At 41.8% G+C, this 21121-nt stretch overlaps 1 protein-coding gene across 4 annotated transcripts in view; it reads left to right on the top strand.

Moving 5' to 3' along the window:
* LOC140719139 (receptor-type tyrosine-protein phosphatase H-like) overlaps window positions 1-21121 on the top strand; it is a 124176-nt gene that overhangs the window by 94495 nt on the left and 8560 nt on the right. For all 4 annotated transcript variants that reach the window (XM_073033547.1, XM_073033544.1, XM_073033546.1 and 1 more), the window contains 5 exons: window positions 93-146; window positions 10799-10880; window positions 12478-12568; window positions 15930-16006; window positions 19944-20078. In XM_073033547.1, coding sequence (XP_072889648.1) covers window positions 93-146; window positions 10799-10880; window positions 12478-12568; window positions 15930-16006; window positions 19944-20078 — 439 coding nt within the window. The remainder of the gene's footprint in view (window positions 1-92; window positions 147-10798; window positions 10881-12477; window positions 12569-15929; window positions 16007-19943; window positions 20079-21121) is intronic.

Here is a 21121-nt window from a genome sequence, read left to right as displayed (position 1 = left end):
CTATGAGTGAATATGTACTTTGACAATAAATTTACTTTGAACTTTAAAATTATAGAGATTGACATTAGTTATTTTTTTAAATAAAATTCCAGGAAGAAGCAGGATCCAGGATCTTCGTCAATGGGCGTCCTTTTTTCAGAATACAAGTAGGTGGAACTTTTCTCCTGTTGCTCCGAGTACATCTCATCTTCCCCTTGAAAGCTGGCAGGTTGCTGCGTGAAACTGCAGCTGAAACCCCTAAACCTATGCAGGCTGCAATCTAAGTTGCCACAGCCTCTTTCTCCAAGAAGCAGAGATTGCAGAGTCTTCTCAATATCACCAAGACCAAGGAGATGGTGGTGGACTTTAGGAGATCTAGGCCTCATATGGAGCCAGTGATCATTAATGGAGAATGTGTGGAGCAGGTTAAGACCTACAAGTATCTGGGAGTACAGTTAGACGAGAAGCTAGACTGGACTGCCAACACAGATGCCTTATGCAGGAAGGCACAGAGTCGACTGTACTTCCTAAGAAGGTTGGCGTCATTCAATGTCTGTAGTGAGATGCTGAAGATGTTCTATAGGTCAGTTGTGGAGAGCGCCCTCTTCTTTGTGGTGGCGTGTTGGGGAGGAAGCATTAAGAAGAGGGACGCCTCACGTCTTAATAAGCTGGTAAGGAAGGCGGGCTCTATCGTGGGCAAAGTACTGGAGAGTTTAACATCGGTAGCTGAGCGAAGGGCGCTGAGTAGGCTACGGTCAATTATGGATAACTCTGAACATCCTCTACATAGCACCATCCAGAGACAGAGAAGCAGTTTCAGCGACAGGTTACTATCGATGCAATGCTCCTCAGACAGGATGAAGAGGTCAATACTCCCCAATGCCATTAGGCTTTACAATTCTACCGCCAGGACTTAAGAACTTTTTAAAAGCTATTATTAATGCTTTTTGAGGTAGTGATTTAGATGCATATCATATTTCTTACTGAGTTAAGTATTGTATGTAATTAGTTTTGCTACAACAAGTGTATGGGACATTGGAAAAAAGTTGAATTTCCCCATGGGGATGAATAAAGTATCTATCTATCTATCTATCTATCTATCTATCTATCTATCTCTGGCTTATAAGCATCGACACCTTGCACACAGATAATAAGTCCATGCACACATGGCATCAACCAGTGATATAAGTCCCCAGTGACAGACAGACATACTTTATTGATCCCGAGGGAAATTGGGTTTCGTTACAGTCGCACCAACCAAGAATAGAGTAGAAATATACCAATATAAAACCAAAAATGATTAAATAATAATAGGGAAATTATGCCAAGTGGAAATAAGTCCAGGACCAGCCTACTGGCTCAGGGTGTCTGACACTCCGAGGGAGGAGTTGTAAAGTTTGATGGCCACAGGCAGGAATGACTTCCTGTGATGCTCAGTGTTGCATCTCGGTGGAACGAGTCTCTGGCTGAATGTACTCCTGTGCTTAACCGTCTCTGCTGTTCCATATGTGAAGAGGGTTGGATGGAACAAACAACAATGGAAAGCTTCTGGCTACAGGATCTTAACTAAAGACTTATAGTCCCAGACGTGGGTTGTTTCACCATTCTCTCCCCACCCCAATCCCATGTTTACCAATATCAAAAGAAGGAGGTTTCCTCAGCAGAAGGTCTTTGGTTTCTGTCCTGGTGTTGCCACCATGAAATTAATTTATTCTATTGAAGACTTGGAGAAGGTGGCATTGGTATAACAGCCTAAGTGTGCCCTACCCACTGTGAGGTACTGAGAGTGTACCCTTCCCTCAAAACAGATCTACCCACAAAGACTAATTTGGAGTTGTGGTGAACTAGATATACCTGTCTGACTGCTCCTGTGGCTCCTCCCACAGACCCTGCTGACTGCTCCTGTGGCTCCTCCCACAGACCCCTGTATAAAGGCGACTGTGGGCTGCTGCTCTCCCTCATTTTCCCCAGGATGTAGTGTTGTTTATTCTTCCAGTCAATAAAAGCCGATATCTCGCTTCCTAAGTCTCAGCGTGAGTTATTGATGGTGCATCAGGAGTATCGTGTGCAGTTTTGGTCACCTAAGGTTGAAAGAGTGCAAGGAAAATTTACAAGATGTTGCTGGGTCTGGGAGGACTGGAGTTATCGGAAAGGATTGAATAGGTTGGGACTGTACTCTTAAGAACATAGAAGACTGAGAGGAGATTTGATTGAGGTGTTCAAAATTACAAAGGTTGTAGAGAGGGTAAACACAAGCAGGTTTTTTTCACCGAGGCTAGATGAGACTACAACTAGAGGTCATGGGTTAAATGTGAAAGGTGAGAGGTTTAAGGGGAACATGAGGGAAACTTTTTCATTCAGAGGGTCGTGAGAGTGTGGAACGAGCTGCCAGTACAAGCCATGCATTCAAACTCGATTTCAACATATAAGAGAATTTTGGATAGGTACATGGATGGTAGGGGTATGGAAGGCTATGGTCCCAGTGCAGGTCAATGGAAGTAGGCAATTTAAATGGTTTCAGCATGAACTAGATGGGCCAAAGGGTCTGTTTCTGTGCTGTACTTCTCTATGATTCTATTAGTCTAAGCAAACTGATTATGTTGATTATGCTATAATAAGCTCCAACAATTATGTGCGCACTGTAGGCGTATATATACGTAATGGGAACTTTTTCTTTATTTTGTTTGTTATAGTTTATTGAATTTGCATGGGTGTGTCAGTGTTCAAACGAGTGATGGTTTATTTTCCATCAAAGGGAATTCAAATTTTTGTGTTTGTAGTTAACTGAACCATATTTACTGTAGATGTGTCTATTTATTGGAAATAGCCTTTTCATCATTACTCCCCATGCATTGTCGAGCTATGTTTGTGTTCTCAGTAACAGCTGACTCATTAGGGTGGCGCAGTAGCGTAGTGGTCAGCACAACGCTTTACAGTACAGGCAACCCGGTTCGATTCCCGTCGCTGCCTGTACCCATGGGTTTCCTCAGAGGCTCCGGTCTCCTCCCACAGTACAGTGACATACTGGCTGGTAGGTTAATTAGTCATTGCAAATTGGATTAAATCGGGGGGGGGGGGGGGGTCACTGGGCAACATGGCTCGAAGGGTCAGGAGGGCCTATTCTGTGCTGTATCTCAGTAAGTAAATAAGTTATGAGCCTATGCTAAGAGTGTTATATTGGTTGAATAAATCTTCACAGCAAGCTACCACAAGAAAGTGCTGGGGTAGCCCAGCAGGCCAAGCAACATCTGCGGAGGCAAAAGTACGGTCCCTGTTTCAGGATGAGACCCTGCATGTCCAATTTCAGCCCAACACATCGACCAGCCCCTTCTCTCTGTAGATGCTGCTTGACCCACTGACTCTTCTCTGCTCCACATCTCAGTTCTCTTGTGTCGCACCAAGAGCCATGATACAATAAGCTCTCTGGCTTTCTGTTTTGTTGATTAAGGGATAAATCCCCACAGGACAGTTCCTCTGCTATTCAAAATAATGCCATTGTTAGTTTGATGCCACCAAAGAGAGAATGTATGGCCTTGGTTTAACGTCTCATCTAAAAGATGGCCCATCTGACATCTGGCAATTACTTGATTTATTGAAATCGAACATGGAGTACGCCTTTCTGACCCTTCGAGCCGCTGCATCCAGCAGTCCCCCAATTTAATCCAAGCCTAATAAACGGGATAATTTACAGTAACCAATTAGCCTACCAACCGGTAATCAGAATCAAAATCAAAAGGAGGTACAGGAGTCTGAAGGCACACAGTCAACGATTCAGGAACAGCTTCTTCCCCTCCATCATCTGATTTCTGAATGGACATTGAACCCATGAACACAACCTCACTACGTTTTTTAAAATTTCTGGTTTTTGCACTACTTATCTGAATTTAACTATTTAATATATATGTATACACTTGCTGTAATTCATTTTTTCCTATATTTATCATGTATTGCATTGTACTGCTGCCACAAAGTTAACAAATTTCAGGACATATGCCGGTGATTTTAAATCTGATTCTGATTCCATGGGTACGTCTTTGGACTGTGGGAGGAAACCGGAGCACCCGGAGGAAACCCACGCGGTCACGGGGAGAACGGACAAATTCCTTACAGGCAGCGGCGGGAATTGAACCCGGGTTGCTGGAACTGTAAAACTTTGTGCTGACCACTAAGCTACCGTGCTGCCCACTAGAGGATTAGCCCAGATTTCAGTGCGAGGTTTTCAACGCACACCTGAGTCAGCGGCAAGAAATCACCGGTTGAAGTATATCTGTATTGTTACGTATTCGGGCAACAATAATATAGATGAGTTAGGCAAGAGGTTTTATAACAAATAACACGTTTATTAAACACTGATAACAAACCCCCTTCAAAAGTAAACAAACCCAAACAATGGTCCGAGCTCAGCTGCTGGCAGCTGAATCAAACAGTTCTTAATAGCGTTGCAGTCCCAAACAGTCTTTAAAGCAGTATTGAAAAGAACTCAGTTCTCTAAAGCGAATTGCCGAATGAAAACAGTTCAAAGAACGATATGCCGACAGTTCAAAAGCTCACGGTACTTTTAAAAGGAGAGACTTTTTAAAGCGATTTAAATTCTCTTCCACGTTGATGTCCTTCGATTCCCAGCGTCGAACTCCCACGTCGAATTTCATTAAATATAACAACTTAAAGTGACTGACCTCTCTTCCACACTATTCTCAAACCCTTTCTGGTCATCCCAGGGGTCAACAGCGAGAATAGTCAACGAAATCCTTCCGAATGAGGATCAAACAAGGTCGAAGTCAATCCATCGAAAATCGATTTTTCTTGATCTCCAAACTTCACTCTCCATCAGCAAAGAAACCGTTGGCTCTGACCTTTTAAACTTTAGGCATTATATAAAACTTCATTTTTAACTAAACTGCGTCATCACATTAAATCACACAGTAACATGAAGTCATCTTGGCAAATCCAGCCACGAACTGCCCCACCTGACAGGGTGGGTCTTCCTTTTATACCCTGTAGAAAAAAACCTGTCACATGACCTCTACTGGCGGGAAAATGACATCACTCCACCATTACCTCATGTCCAGTATAACTTCAACCCCAGTCACGTGACAAGGGTACCACTGTCACGTGTCACGGGTACGTAACACCTCCCTCCAAAAAAAACATTTTTGGTCTGACAAGAACAAAAATTTTAACAATCACTTACAAGAAAAACAAATGTATAAATTATATAACATACACAATATACAATACAGTAGGAGTGTTACAATAAAAAAAAACCACTCCAAAAAAAAAACATTGTACATTCAATATCGAGATAGACAATCAGCAACCACATTATCTTTACCTTTAATATGAGTTATCACAATATTGTACTCTTGTAACATCAAACTCCAATTTAACAATCTTCTGTTTTTGTTTTTCATCTTACTCAGAAAAACTAACGGATTATGATCAGTGTAAACAATAAGTGGTTTTTGAGTTGTACCAACATATACCTCAAAATATTCCAAAGCCAAAACAAGAGATAACAATTCTTTTTCTATTGTTGAATAGTTTCTTTGATGCTTATTAAATTTCTTAGAAAAGTAAGCTACTGGATGATCAACCTCATCACCCTCATTCCTTTGCATCAATACTGCTCCCGCAGCTTCATCACTAGCATCCACAGCTAATGAAAAAGGTTTTTCAAAGTCAGGTGCCTTAAGCACAGGTTGTTCACATATCATTGTTTTCAATTTATCAAATGCTTCCTGACAAAACACTGTCCATACAAACTTCACATTCTTCTGCAGAAGATTAGTTAATGGAAGGGCAACATTAGCAAAATTCTTACAAAATTTTCGATAATATCCTACCATTCCCAAAAATCTTCTGAGAGTTTTTTTCCCCGTTGGAGTGGGAATTTCCAAAATTGCCTGAACTTTTGCCTGAACAGGAGCTACCTTACCTTGACCTACAACATAACCAAGGTAAGTCACAGTAGCATGTCCAAATTCACTCTTGGCTAAATTAATAGTCAAGTTAGCTTTTGAAAGCTTTTCAAACAATTTCTCCACCGCAATAATGTGTGCTTCCCAAGTATCATTTCCTGTCACTAAATCATCAATATAAGCATCAGTATCTTTCAATCCCTGAATCACAGAATTAATCATCCTCTGAAAAGTACCTGGGGCATTCTTCATCCCAAATGGAAGAACATTATACTCATATAACCCAGATGGAGTTACAAATGCAGAAATCTCTCTACCTCTGTCCGTTAATGGAACACACCAATACCCTTTCAATAAATCAATCTTTGTAAGGAACTTTGCTTTTCCAACTTTATCTACACAATCATCTACTCTAGGAATTGGATATGCATCTGTTTTCGTTACAGCATTCACCTTCCTATAGTCCGTACAAAACCTAATACTACCATCAGGTTTTGGCACCATAACACATGGCGAACTCCAATTCGAGTTAGAATGTCTAATAATATCATTCTCTAACATGTATTCAATTTCTTTCTCAGCAAGTTCACATTTTTCCATGTTCATCCTATATGGATGTTGTTTAATAGGTTTGGCATCTCCAACATCTACATCATGTGAAGCTATAGTAGTCCTTCTCGGAACATCTGGAAACAAATCCTTATACTTAAAAATCAATTCCTTCATCTGTTGTTTCTGCTCTAGCTGTAAATGTGCTAATTTCTCATCCATATTTTCCAAAATAGTCGAATTAGGTAACCTAACAGAAACAATGTTAGATTTAGAATGAAAGTCAGATGAATCATCTATCATGTTCCCAGTTAAATCCAACTCATTCTCACTAACCACAACAGTCACAGTATCAGATTGTTTCTCAAAATATGGTTTAATCATATTTATGTGGCAAAGTTGTGTTGACCTTTTACGATCTGGAGTTTTTATTACATAATCCACATCATTAACTCTAGACACAATTTTATAAGGTCCATGAAATCTAGCTTGTAAAGGATTTGTCTGCACTGGGAAAAAAACCAACACCTTATCTCCAGGCTTAAACATCCTCATCCTAGCTTCCTTATCATACCAAGTCTTCATTTTCTCCTGAGCCAACTTCAAATTTTCCTTGGCTAAGCTACAAGCTCTATGTAACCTGTCCTTAAATTTCAAAACATAGTCCAACAAATTAGTATGCACTTCCTTACTAATCCACTGTTCCTTCAATAAAGCTAAAGGTCCTCTAACTCTATGTCCAAACACAAGTTCAAATGGACTAAAACCTAAAGATTCCTGTACTGATTCCCTTACTGCAAATAAAAGTAAGTTTATACTCTCATCCCAGTCACCTTCATTCTCCACACAATATGTCCTAATCATATTCTTGAGAGTAGAATGAAACCTCTCCAAGGCACCTTGCGATTCTGGATGGTATGCAGACGAAGTAATTTGCTTAGCTCCCAATTTATAAACTATCTGTTGAAACAATCCAGACATAAAATTACTACCTTGATCAGTTTGTATTTCCTTAGGCAATCCAAAATAAGTAAAGAATTTTATAAGAGCCTTCGTCACAGTTTTAGCTTTTATATTCCTAAGTGGTACTGCCTCTGGAAACCTAGACGAAGTACACATGATAGTCAACAAATACTGATAACCAGTTTTTGTCTTTGGTAATGGACCAACACAATCTACAATAACTTTAGAAAACGGTTCACCGAATGCTGGAATAGGTTGTAATGGAGCTACTGGTGTAACCTGATTTGGTTTACCCACAATTTGACAAGTATGGCACGTCTTACAAAACATCGCCACATCTTTTCTTAAACCAGGCCAGTAAAAATGTTTTAAAATCTTGTCCACAGTTTTCCTTACCCCTTGATGTCCACCTAAAGGCACACTATGAGCTAAAGTCAAAATCTCATTCCGATAAACTTTAGGAACAACCACCTGGTAAACAACATTCCATTCCTCACTTGCAGGAATTGTAGGCGACCTCCACTTTCTCATCAACACTCCTTTTTCCAAGTAATATCCTACTGACACCTTCTCAATTTCACTACCTAGTAAAGCTTGTTCCCTTAATTTTATAATCTCAGGATCTCTATTCTGCTCTGCTATCATCTCCTTCCGAGACAAAGATAAATCTTCATAGTCAGACTTACTCCCAGAACCTTGTTCAAACAACGAAGGTAAGAAAGTTTCTGACACATCCTCAAAACTCAAATCCTGAGTTGAACAGTCATGAGTAACAACCTCATTCTGCACATCAATTTTTTTAGCCATAGCTCTAGTCACAACACAGGAAGAATCTGTGTTAGAATTCACCTCTGGTTCCTCTGATTCCATTGTCAAATGCACTTCAGGAAAAACTTGTCCACCTGCCAAATCATTACCTAACAATAAAGAAATACCCTTCACAGGTAAACTATGCTGTAATCCTACCTTAACAAATCCTGTAACTAACCCTGACTTTAAATTTACTTCATGTAAACGTACAGGCATAAAATCACTTCCAACACCTCTTATGTAATTTACCTCACCAGTATCACTCTCTTCATTAAACTTCAACACACTATCTAACATCAGTGATTGAGAAGCTCCAGTATCCCTAAGAATTTTTATTGGCACCAGAGTAGATCCTTCTTTCAAGGATACAAACCCTTCAGTTATAAAATGATCATATCCCTTTCTAACTTTGTCAGACTCTAACAAATCCTCATTTGTGTTTACCAAACCCTGTAACTTTACAGGTGCTTCAGTATGTTGCACACAAGCATCCGGAACTGCTTCCTTCTCTTTCTTTTTCAATTTGAAACAGTTAGCTATTACATGGCCAGGCTTCTTACAATAGTTACAAATAAGACCAAACTGTCCTTCCTTCACAGGTTTTCCTTCCTCCTTACCTCTCTCATTAACCTCTAATTTAATTTCTGATTTACCTGGAGTCTCCATATTATTTTTCCTCTTAAAAATTCTACCCTGAGGAAATTTATTCTTATGGATTAAAACATACTCATCAGCTAATCTAGCACAGTCCTGCAATTTATCAGTATCCCTCTCATTTAAGTAGGTCCTTACTTCAACAGGAATGCTTCTTTTAAATTCCTCCATCAAAATCAGCTCTCTCAATGTCTCATAGTCCTCATCTACATTTTTAGAAGAAACCCATCTCTCAAAACACATAGCTTTATCATAGGCAAATTCCACATAAGTCTTTTCCACAGACTTTTTCAAACTCCTGAATCTTTCCCTGTACGCTTCTGGGACCAATTCATACGATTTGAGAATATTTTCTTTCACAATATCATAATCTAATGCTTGCGCAGCAGTTAAAGCTGTGTAAACGTGTCTTGCCTTGCCTTTGATTACACTCTGTAATAACACTGACCATTTATCTTTCGGCCACTCTGACATCCGAGCAATAGTTTCAAAATGTTGAAAATATCTCTCCACTTCTGTTTCACTAAATGGAGGGACCAATTTAACTTCTTGGCTAGCAACAAACGGTTTTTTAGAATCAGCAGACTTTTCTACAGACCTTAATTTCTCCATTGCATATTCAAAATCCCTCTGCTTTTGCTCAATTTCCAATTTATAACGTTCCAACCTCATTTGTTCAATTTGCAACTGCATCTCCAGATTACTTATTGGAAACGATTCTAAAATCGATTCTTCAAAATGACCCGAAGCCACAAAATGTGATGCGATCTTTCTCTGTATTACAGCTTTTGAAGTAGTTGGCAAAATCCCTTTAATATGCAACCGATTCGCAAGTTCAGAGACTTCAGTTTTTTTCGCCTTCGCTAACAAATCCGCGACTGGCGAATCCAGAAACTCATCAATATTCATCGTTGCCGAATACCACTCACAAGCCAATCAAACAAAAAGAAACCGAGCAATCCCCGTCACCAAAACACCGATTCAAAATTCAAAAAACTTTTTAAACACAAATAATTCAATTCCGAACGAAGCCCCCATAATTATGTTACGTATTCGGGCAACAATAATATAGATGAGTTAGGCAAGAGGTTTTATAACAAATAACACGTTTATTAAACACTGATAACAAACCCCCTTCAAAAGTAAACAAACCCAAACAATGGTCCGAGCTCAGCTGCTGGCAGCTGAATCAAACAGTTCTTAATAGCGTTGCAGTCCCAAACAGTCTTTAAAGCAGTATTGAAAAGAACTCAGTTCTCTAAAGCGAATTGCCGAATGAAAACAGTTCAAAGAACGATATGCCGACAGTTCAAAAGCTCACGGTACTTTTAAAAGGAGAGACTTTTTAAAGCGATTTAAATTCTCTTCCACGTTGATGTCCTTCGATTCCCAGCGTCGAACTCCCACGTCGAATTTCATTAAATATAACAACTTAAAGTGACTGACCTCTCTTCCACACTATTCTCAAACCCTTTCTGGTCATCCCAGGGGTCAACAGCGAGAATAGTCAACGAAATCCTTCCGAATGAGGATCAAACAAGGTCGAAGTCAATCCATCGAAAATCGATTTTTCTTGATCTCCAAACTTCACTCTCCATCAGCAAAGAAACCGTTGGCTCTGACCTTTTAAACTTTAGGCATTATATAAAACTTCATTTTTAACTAAACTGCGTCATCACATTAAATCACACAGTAACATGAAGTCATCTTGGCAAATCCAGCCACGAACTGCCCCACCTGACAGGGTGGGTCTTCCTTTTATACCCTGTAGAAAAAAACCTGTCACATGACCTCTACTGGCGGGAAAATGACATCACTCCACCATTACCTCATGTCCAGTATAACTTCAACCCCAGTCACGTGACAAGGGTACCACTGTCACGTGTCACGGGTACGTAACAGTATTTTTATACTTCGTTCATCAGGCCCATTCCACTGAGTGAATACGAGAGGTACTTCCAGAAGAAGCATGCAGACACAGATATTGGATTTGCTGAGGAGTATCAGGTATGTATGTTTTGTTCAAATGTTCACTCTGAGTGCCTGAGCAAAGAAGGCACAACTGTGCCTCTCCTTTCTTAGAAGTTGGTGCAGATACAGTATGTCATCTAAAACTTTAACAAACTTTTATAGGTGTACAGTGGAGAGTATTGCGACTGGTTGCATCACAATCTAGTATGGAAACATCAATGCCCAAGAACAGGAAAAAAGCCTATAAAGAGTGGTGCATACAGCCCAGTCCATCACAAGCAAAGCCCTCCCCATCATTTGAGCACATCTACAGGGACTGCTGCCACAAGAAGCAGCATCCATCATCAAGGACCCCCCAACCATCCAGGCCATGCTCTCTTGTTGCTGCTGCAATCAGGAAGCAGGTACAGGAGCCTCAGATCCCGTCCCTATCAGATTCAGGAACAGTTATTACCCCTCAACCATCCAGGCCATGCTCTCTTGTTGCTGCTGCAATCAGGAAGCAGGTACAGGAGCCTCAGGTCCCGTCCCTATCAGATTCAGGAACAGTTATTACCCCTCAACCATCCAGGCCATGCTCTCTTGTTGCTGCTGCAATCAGGAAGCAGGTACAGGAGCCTCAGGTCCCGTCCCTATCAGATTCAGGAATAGTTATTACCCCTCAACCATCAGGCTCCTGAACCAGCGTGAATAACTTCACTCACCTCAACTGATTCCACAATATATGAGTCCTATGGACTCATTTCAAGGACTGTACAACTCATGTCCTCAGTATTATTGATATATTTTTTAAAATTTGCACAGTTTGTCTTCTTCTGCACATTGGCTATTTGTCAGTCTTTATATGTAGTTCTTCATTGATTCTATTGAAGTTCTACTGCGAATGCTGCAAGGAAGTGAATCATAAGGGAGCTTATGATGACAGATATAATATGAAAATAAATTTACTTTGAACTTTGAGAACTTACTGAGAATATGCAGTGTGCTGTTAAAATATGCCATTGCATAAACCAATAAACACAGTGTTGGGCACAGATCCTGCCCTGGGTTCACTGTATAAATGTAATTGCGAAGAAAGCACAACAGCATCTCTACTTCCTCAGGAGTGTGCGTAGACTTGGCACGTCATCAAAACCTTGGCAAACTTCTAGAGACGTGGTGGAAAGTGTACTGACTGGATGCATTACGGCCTCGTAGGGGAACACCAATGCTTTTGGGCAGAAAATCCTACAAAAGATAATGGATTCAGCCCAATACATCATGGGTAAAGCCCTGAGCACATTTACATGCAGCAGTATCCACCATCAAGAATCCTTACCATCCAGGCCAAGCTCTTTCCTCGCTGCTGCTGTTAGGTCCTTGATGCTAGATGCTGCTTTCTCGTGGCCACGCTCCTTGTAGATGTGTTTAATGCCGGGGAGGGCTTTTCCTGTGGTGGACTGGGCAGTATCCAATACTTTTCACAGGCTTTTCTGTACATAGCCATTGGTGTTTCCACACTATTGCATTGTGCCTAGGCACTGTCCAGTGCCACTGTAGGTATGGTACCGTGCCTAGAGCGTATATTATGCAGTCCAATAGGTTTGGGTTCTCCTGACACAGCTGACAAACAATCTTCTTCAATTCATTGCAGAGTCTGGCAAACGTCGGCTTAGAACAGTCAAAGGAGGTTTCCCAACTCTCAGATAACAGATCAAAGAATCGATACACGAACATTTTTCCTTGTAAGTACTCAGCTTGGCATTTACTAGGTAACTATGAAGACCTTGGCAATGGTCTTTTCTGCCTGTGTACCCACTCATCCTTAGCTCTCCTGATAGTGTTTCCCATGGATTACAAATGACTTATACTGCAGAAGGAGGCTATTTGGCCCATTTATTGCATACTGATACCTATACTCCATCCAACCTCCTCCCATCTTTACCATATAGATTTATTCCCCTCTCCCTTATCAACAATCCCCTTAAATGCACCTATATTATTCACCTCAGCCACCCCATGTGGAAGCAAGTTCCTAGTACTCGTTGGGGGCAAATACCTTACCTCTGAACTCTTTGAGTCTGTTTTGATCACCTTGGTGATTTTTTTACCGGCATATGGAGATGTGCAGATGTTAATCCATCTGTGCCTTTTGCCTAAGATGTTCATGCATGGTTGAATAACAATAAAGCTTAAATTGAATTGAGAAACATTTTCTGCTGGTTGGGGATTTCAGAACTGGGGGTGGGGGGTGGTGGGAAACAGTCTAAACATTAGGGCTAGGACTTTGATTGCAACTTGACCTGCAGTGAGTGGTAACAATTTGACACTTCCTTAGCAAATATTAGTTTCATACTTCTTGACAATAAAGGAGGCAATTAACCCATTGAGTTCATAACAACTCACAGAGCAATTCCCCCCATAGTTTTCCCCCACTTTCCCATCAACGGGTCCTAGCATCTGCCATTCACTCCCGCACTATAGGTATTATACAGCGACCAATTAACCCAGTAACCCACATATCTTTGGGATTTGAATTTATTTTTGTTTAGAGATACAGCACAGAATAGGCAATTCTGACCCTTTGGGCCACACTGTCCAGGAACCCCAGACAACCCCCAATTTAACACTGACCTAATCACAGGACAATTTATTGTTGTTCTTTTCCATACCTTATAGCGCATCGCTCAGCAACCTTGCCATTCCTTTAGCATTTTTGTCTTGTTTTTTTATGAGGCTGAGTTGCTAGCTCGACGCAAAACCCAGCACAGATGGAAAGCGTGCAAGGAGCCGGACGGGTTTGGAGCTGACTGGGTTGCCTCAAAATCTGGTGCAGATGACACGATACCACCAGCCGGCTTGTGGGGCAACTTACAATCTCCAATTAACCTACTATTGCATCTTTGGATTGTGGGAGGAAACTGGAGCACTCCACAAAGATTTCAGGGATCATGATTCTTAGTCATCGCTTGATTGTTGCCGTCATTGTTGGATTTGATTGTCGCTGTTGTCGGAGGAATTCTGTATTTCAACTAGTGAAACCACCCTAGTTCTGAGCCCTAGCACTGACCGATCGCGATTCTTCGGTCTAGGTGAAGTCCTGAAAACTGAGCGAAAATAAATAGGGGTTCAATCCACAAGCATAGCAAGACACACAGAGGCAGACAAACTATTTGATGTTTTGTTCTCATGCCACTAACTTAGCAAGGTTTCTTTCATTCAAACAACTCGTGCTCATCGACAGACATCCTGATGCCACTGTGCCTGAGGCCAGGGAAGACTCCAACCGCAATCAGCAAACGTTTAACAAACCGACAGTGTTTAACTTGCACAGACACCTTACATGCTGCGAGCCCACAAAGAGTTAAAGTGTCACTTGGAGCAGTTCAGAATTTCATCCAATATTTTACAAAATGTGACACACCACAATACACGGAGAAAACCCATGCATTCCATGGGGAGAAGGTACAATCTCCTTACAAAGGATGCCAGGATCACCCTCCCAACTCCGATGCCCGAGCTGTAATAGCATTGCGTTAACTGCCACATTAGTGTGGGATGTGGGAGAAAACCAGGGCACCTGATGGGAATCAGTCCGTTCACAAAGGGAACGTGAACATTCCACACAGACAGCTCTGGAGGTCAGGTTTTGAACCCACAGTGCTGGAGCCATGAGACAGCTGCTTTACTGGCTGTGCTCTTGATGCTAAAATAAGCTTAAATCTGAAAATTATAGATGTGTACATTGATGGCAAGACCAGCACTTATTGTCCATTTTAATTATTTGCAAACTGAATGAGCTGCTGGGGCCATTTCTGAGATAAGTAAAGCTTGAATCAATTCTGTGAGGCGAACACGCTAGATCGGAAAGACAAATCTTCCTTGAAGCACCGGTGTAAGCCAGGTGGGCCTTTAAAACAATCCAATAATTTCATGGTCACATTATTGCTTTTTCATTTATTCCCAATTCATGCTCTGAAATAGTAAAATAAATCTCTAGTGAGACTGCACTCGGAGGGGAGTGACCATTCCTGTGGAAGAATCTGTAGGCCTGTATGGGAGGGCACCTTAGATTCACCAGAAGTAAGTCCTGAACTCCTCTAGATATTAAATATTTAAAAAACTGGCTTTATAGTGGTATTTAAATGAAGATTTAAAAAATCAACAGCAAACTTTTTCAAACATCTATAGTTGTGTGATGGAGAGTGTATTGGCTGGCTGCATCACAGACTGGTATGGAAACACCAATGCCTTTGACTGGAAAATCCTACAAAAGGTCATGGATTCAGCCCAGCACATCACAGGTAAAGCCCACCCCCCCCCCCCCCCAACCATTGAGCACGTCTACATGAAACAGTGTCGTAGGAAAGCGGCATCCATCATCAGAGATTCCCATACCCAGGCCATGCTCTTTTCTCGCTGCACCATCAAGTAGAAGGTGCAAGACCCTCAAGATTCACACCACAAGGTTCAAGAACAGTTACTACCCAGGACCATTATGCCCTCAAACAGAAGGGATATCTATACTCACTTGCCCATCTATTGAGATGTCCCACAACAAATGATCTCACTTTAAGGTCTCTTTATCTCATGTTCTCGTTATTAATTGCTATTTATTTATATTTGCATTTGCATGGTTTGTTATCTTCTGCACTCTGGTAGACCTTTCATTGATATTATTATAGTTACTATTTTATAGATTTGTTGAGTATGCCTGCAGGAAAATGAATCTCAGGGTTGAATATGGTGACACAAACGTACTTTGATAATAAAATTTACTTTGAACTTTGAGCAAACAGATCAAAGCAGACATTCTTCTCTGGTATGTAAGTTCTCGTTTCTGTTTGGATAGTAGCTGGGTAAAAATGTCACCACATCAAAGATCTTAAGTGACTTAAGGAGAATGTGGGTAGATAAACAGGTGCAAGGGACCAAATGTTCTATTACTGTTTGTCAGTACCAATGCATCTGTCAAAGGTGTTACCTTCAGGAGGTTACGAAGGACAGTTCATCTCTTGTTGATGCACAAAGTGGCTTCTTATTCCATTGAAGAGACTGCATTTACTGTGTGTTGCTCCTTCCAATTACATTTCTTTCCTCTTTCAGACGATGCCACCAGAGTTAAACTTAGCCCACAGCCCGGCAGCAGCTCTTCGGATTACATCAATGCAAGTTACATGCCTGTGAGTTTTGCACATTTGTATCTGTAACTATGGACCCACCCCCACCGCCACCCAAAACATTCAAAACAAACGATTCTGAAAATCTGTGAGTATCTCAGTCAGCTCTCCAAACTGTGAATGGAAAGGGCCGAGGAGACAAAGTTTCAACCCATTCAGCTCCCCTGCTCTTCTAAATCTGAGGTTACTTCCTTATCTGGATGATGATCCAAAAAATCTTGATTATCTTGAAAATTATCTCAGATAATCCAAAAATCTGAGATGCAAAGGGACTTGGGAGTCCTTGTGCAGAACACCCTAAAGGTTAACTTGCAGGTTGAGGCAGTGGTGAGGGAGGCAAAAGCAATGTTAGCATTCATTTCAAGAGGGCTAGAATATAAGAATGGGGATGTGATGCTGAGGCTTTAAGGCACTGGTGAGGCATCACCTTAAGTATTGTGAACAATTTTGGGCTCCTTATCTAAGAAAAGATGTGCTGGCATTGGACAGGGCTCAGAGAAGGTTCAGAAGGATGATTTTGGTAATGAAAGGGTTATCATATGAGGAACATTTGATGGCTCTGGGCCTATAGTCGCTGGAATTTAGAAGGATGAGGGGGAATCTCATTGAAACCTTTCGAATGTTGAAAGGCCTAGACAGAATAGATGGGAAAGTATGTTTCCCATAGTAGTGGAGTCTAGGACAAGAGGGCACAGCCTTAGGATAGAGGGGCGTCCATTTAAGCAGAGATGAGGAGAAATTTCTTTAGCCAGAGGGTGGTGAATTTGTGAAATTTGTTACCACAGGCAGCTGTGGAGGCCAGGTTGGTGTATTAAGGGCAGATTCTGATAGGTTCTTGATTGGCCACAGCATCAAAGGTTATGGGGAGAAGGTCGGGGAGTGGGGCAGAGAGGGGAAGAAAAGGATCAACCATGATTGGATGGCAGAGCAGACTCGATGAATCAAATAGCTTAATTCTGCTCCTAGATAGATAGATAGATAGATACTTTATTCATCCCCATGGGGAAATTCAACATTTTTTTCCAAAGTCCCATACACTTATTGTAGCAAAACTAATTACATACAATACTTAACTCAGTAAAAATATGATATGCATCTAAAATCACCCTCTCAAAAAGCATTAATAATAGCTTTTTAAAAAGTTCTTAAGTAGTTCACTTAAATACATTGAGTCCTAACCCCGGCACTTTAACATATCTTACTCCTGGCAGTTGAATTGCAAAGCCGAATGGCATTGGGGAGTATTGATCTCTTCATCCTGTCTGAGCTCCTATCTCTTTTGGTCTTATAATCTTACTCAATTAGAGAGTGAGTTTAACATTTATTTTGTTTTTGTATTTCCCATGAGAAGGGAGCACAATGCATAAGTAATCCTCTCAGCATAGACTCATAATGAGTCAGCTGTTACTAAGAATACAAGACAACAGCAACATAACTCTGGGGAATGGGGAATAACAATGAAAAGGACAGTTCTGATAAATATCCACATCTAGGGGAAGTATGATTTGGGTAAACACAAACATAAAAGTTTGAATGTCCCTTTCAAAAATATTTTCCTCCTCTATAACTTCTTTAAGTAATTCAGTAAAAGATGCTGGATCACTCATCTTGTGGGTCTTTTGAATATGTAGAGCAACCAATGGACCCTTCACACTCTCAAGCAATTGAATTTTCTCAGACAACTGAATGCCCCCTTTGTGGTACAATCAATGCAGCAGTTAGCCTAACCTGAAAAGCTAGGCAGAGAGTTTCTCACCTTCTTCTTGGACTGTGTGTCTGAACTTCACCATGAGATCAGCTGAAATTTTTTTAGTGCCAAAGGTGTTTTCCAGAGCTTGCAAATAGTTAGCTGACGTGGCTAAAGGATTTTCTACGCAACGTCAGTAAGACAAAGAAATTGAATGTGGACTTCAGGAAGGGGAAGTCGAGGGAACACACACCAGTCCTCTTCGAGGGGTCAGTGGTGGAAAGAATGAGCAGCCTCAAATTCCTGAGCGTCAACATATCAGAGGATTTATCCTGGACTTGATGCAGTAATCAAGAAGGCATGCTAGTAGCTCTATTATTTTTAGGAGTTTGAGGAGATTTGGTATGTCACCATGGACTCTTAACAGATTTCTACAGTGGAGAGCATCAGTTGCATCACTGATTGGTATAGAACAGGTGTCCCCAACCTTTCTCATACCATGGACCAATACCATTAAGCAAGGGGTCCATGAGGCTCCAATGTGCAGGTTCAGAAGAAGCTACCTTCAAAAGGTGGTGCCTCAAGAAGGTGGTATCTATCATTAAGAACCCTTACCATCCAGGACATGCCCTCGTTTCATTACCACTATCGGAGAGGAAATGCTGGAAACTAAAGACCCACACTCAGTGACTTAGGAATAATCTTATCCCCTCTGCCATCGGGTTTCTGAATAGCCCATGACCCATGAACATTACCTTGCTATTCATCCTTTGTTGTTAAAGTTATTGCAATTTTTATGCCTTGCACTGTACTGCTGCCACAAAACAACAAGTTTCTCAACATATGTCTAAATTCTGGGCCTCTGTATCTCCCTCTGCAAATGGGTCCTTAACATCCTCACCAGAAGACCACAGTCCGTGCAGATCAGAAATAACATCCCCACCTCACTGACTATCAACCCCGGCACACCTCAAGCATGCGTGCCAAGCTCACTGTTTCACCAGGACGTCCTCAGCTTCCTTCAATCCCATGTGTAGTGTACAATCGGGGTGGTGGGAAGGAAATACATCTCCACCAAAGGGGCTGTAAGGAGCTCCTTCCCTCCACTGTCCTGCAGGTCAACCTCAGGCAAGGTGTAGCACCTGCTTAGCCCCCGATCAGCGTCACAATGAAGACATGGGAGCAGGTGGTGGATGGACGTATGGGCAGCCGGTGCATATCACAAGTCCTGGTTATGCAACCACTGATGCCAAGCAGACAATCTCTGAAGAGTGTTGATAATGACTGGGGTCACCCAATGGCAAACCACTTCTGTAGAAAAATTTGTCAAGAACAATCATGGTCAAAGATTGCCCACACCATATGTCGCAGCACCTAATGATGATGCCATAGGGCAAGGCACATCATGATGATGTCATACGGCATGGCACATGATGGCAATGACGAGTGCACAATCTCTGAGACATCCGCGACACTCACTCCTCTCTCCGCGGCACTGAGGCTGAGGCTGTGAGCCTGCTCCGGGCTTCGTGTCTGCGAGCTCCGCGACGTTTGGCTCTGCTGTGTGATGAACTGAGGCTGAGGTTGTGGCCTGCTCCAGGCTTTGTGACTATGGACTCACTTTCATTCTGAACACTGTAGTTTGCTTTCATTGTTTGCTCAATGTGTGTGTTTGTTTCTCTCTCTGTGCATTGAGTGTTTGGTGGTCTTTTTTAAATGGGTTAGTTTGGGTTTCTTGTTCTGTGGCGGCCTGCAAGGAGACGAATCTCAAGGTTGTATAATTTATACGTACTTTGATCATGAATGTGCTTTGAACTTTTAAACTTTGAACATTATCTGGACTCTCAGATGTTGACCACACACACTGAACGGTGCCAGAGAGGTGTAGTGTCCATGAGTTTCTTTGTGTAGGTACAAGCACATGGCCAAAGATCAAGCAACAAACAGAGCTCGTCACTGTAAGTAGCAGTGCCTGGTACAAGAACACATTGAGGCCACACCAGATTAACATTTGACCCTTACACCCCAAGGAATATATCATCTTTGCTTGGTGTCCCACGGGGTAAATGACTGTTCTGGGTGTTAGCTGAGTTGCCTTACTAAACGTCATCTTTTGCACCCCCACCCCTACCCTTTCCCCTCCCATTCAAAGCATCTAGCCTCACATAGTCCATCCAGGAGGGTATTCCACCCAGCAGTTTTCTCTCACTCCTGTTGGCTTTTCTTCAGGCCTTTCCTTCTGTTTTCTCACAGGGTTACAATGTCGAAAAGGCATTCATCGCTGCCCAGGGACCCCTGCCTCATACAGTGGCGGACTTCTGGCGAATGATTTGGGAGCAGAAGTCAAAGGTCATTGTGATGCTGACCAACTGTGTTGAGCTAAATCGGGTGAGTCCCTAATCCTTAATGACTGGAGATTAGCTTTATTTGTCATGTGTACATCGAAACATACAGTGAAACGCACCGTTGGCGCCAAATGAAATCACCGAGGTTTGTGTTGGGCAGCCTGAAAGAGTTGCCACACTTCCTGTTCCAACGTAGAGTGCCCACATCTCACGAACCCTAACGTACAACTTTGGAATGCCAGTAGCAGATCCTAAACTAAACCTCTCAGTCTATGAGGGTGCCAGGACAGAATTCAGGGTTCTACCCTCAACTGTTAATTGGCTGCAGAGAAATTAAATAGTACACAGTGAACTCTCCAGGTTAGTTTTGGTTTCTCAAGCCCTGTAAGCCGGGAAGAGGAAAAATGTTTTCAGCCAACATGAACATCTTGTGATGATTAGGCCTTCCTCGTATCTTAGGTATTCACCATATAACAATTACAGCACGGAAACAGGCCATCCCGGCCCTTCTAGTCACCTTGCTCTCACCTAGTCCCACCGACCTGCACTCGGCCCATAACCCTCCATTCCTTTCCTGTCCATATACCTATCCAATTTTACTTTAAATGACAATACCGAACCTGCCTCTACCACTTCTACTGGAAGCTCGTTCCAAACAGCTACCACTCTCTGAGTAAAGAAATTCCCCCTCGTGTTACCCCTAAACTTTTGCCCCTTAACTCTCAACTCATGTCCTCTTGTTTGAATCTCTCCTACTCTCAATGGAAAAAGCCTATCCACGTCAACTCTATCTATCCCCATCATAATTTTAAATACCTCTATCAAGTCCACCCTCAACCTTCTACGCTCCAAAGAATAAAGACCTAACTTGTTCAACCTTTCTCTGTAAGTTAGGTGCTGAAACCCAGGTAACATTCTAGTAAATCTTCTCTGTACTCTCTCTATTCATTTATTTTATTGAGATACAGTGCTGAGCAGGCCCTGCCGGCCCTTCGAGCACCGCCAAGGAGGCCCTCGATTTAACCCAGGGATAATCATGGGACAATTTAACCTACCAACTGATGCATCTTTGGACTGTGGGAGGAA

Source organism: Hemitrygon akajei, chromosome 31 (genome assembly GCF_048418815.1).
Source record: "Hemitrygon akajei chromosome 31, sHemAka1.3, whole genome shotgun sequence".
NCBI lineage: Eukaryota > Metazoa > Chordata > Chondrichthyes > Myliobatiformes > Dasyatidae > Hemitrygon > Hemitrygon akajei.
This window is presented reverse-complemented; position numbering and strand designations above follow the sequence as displayed.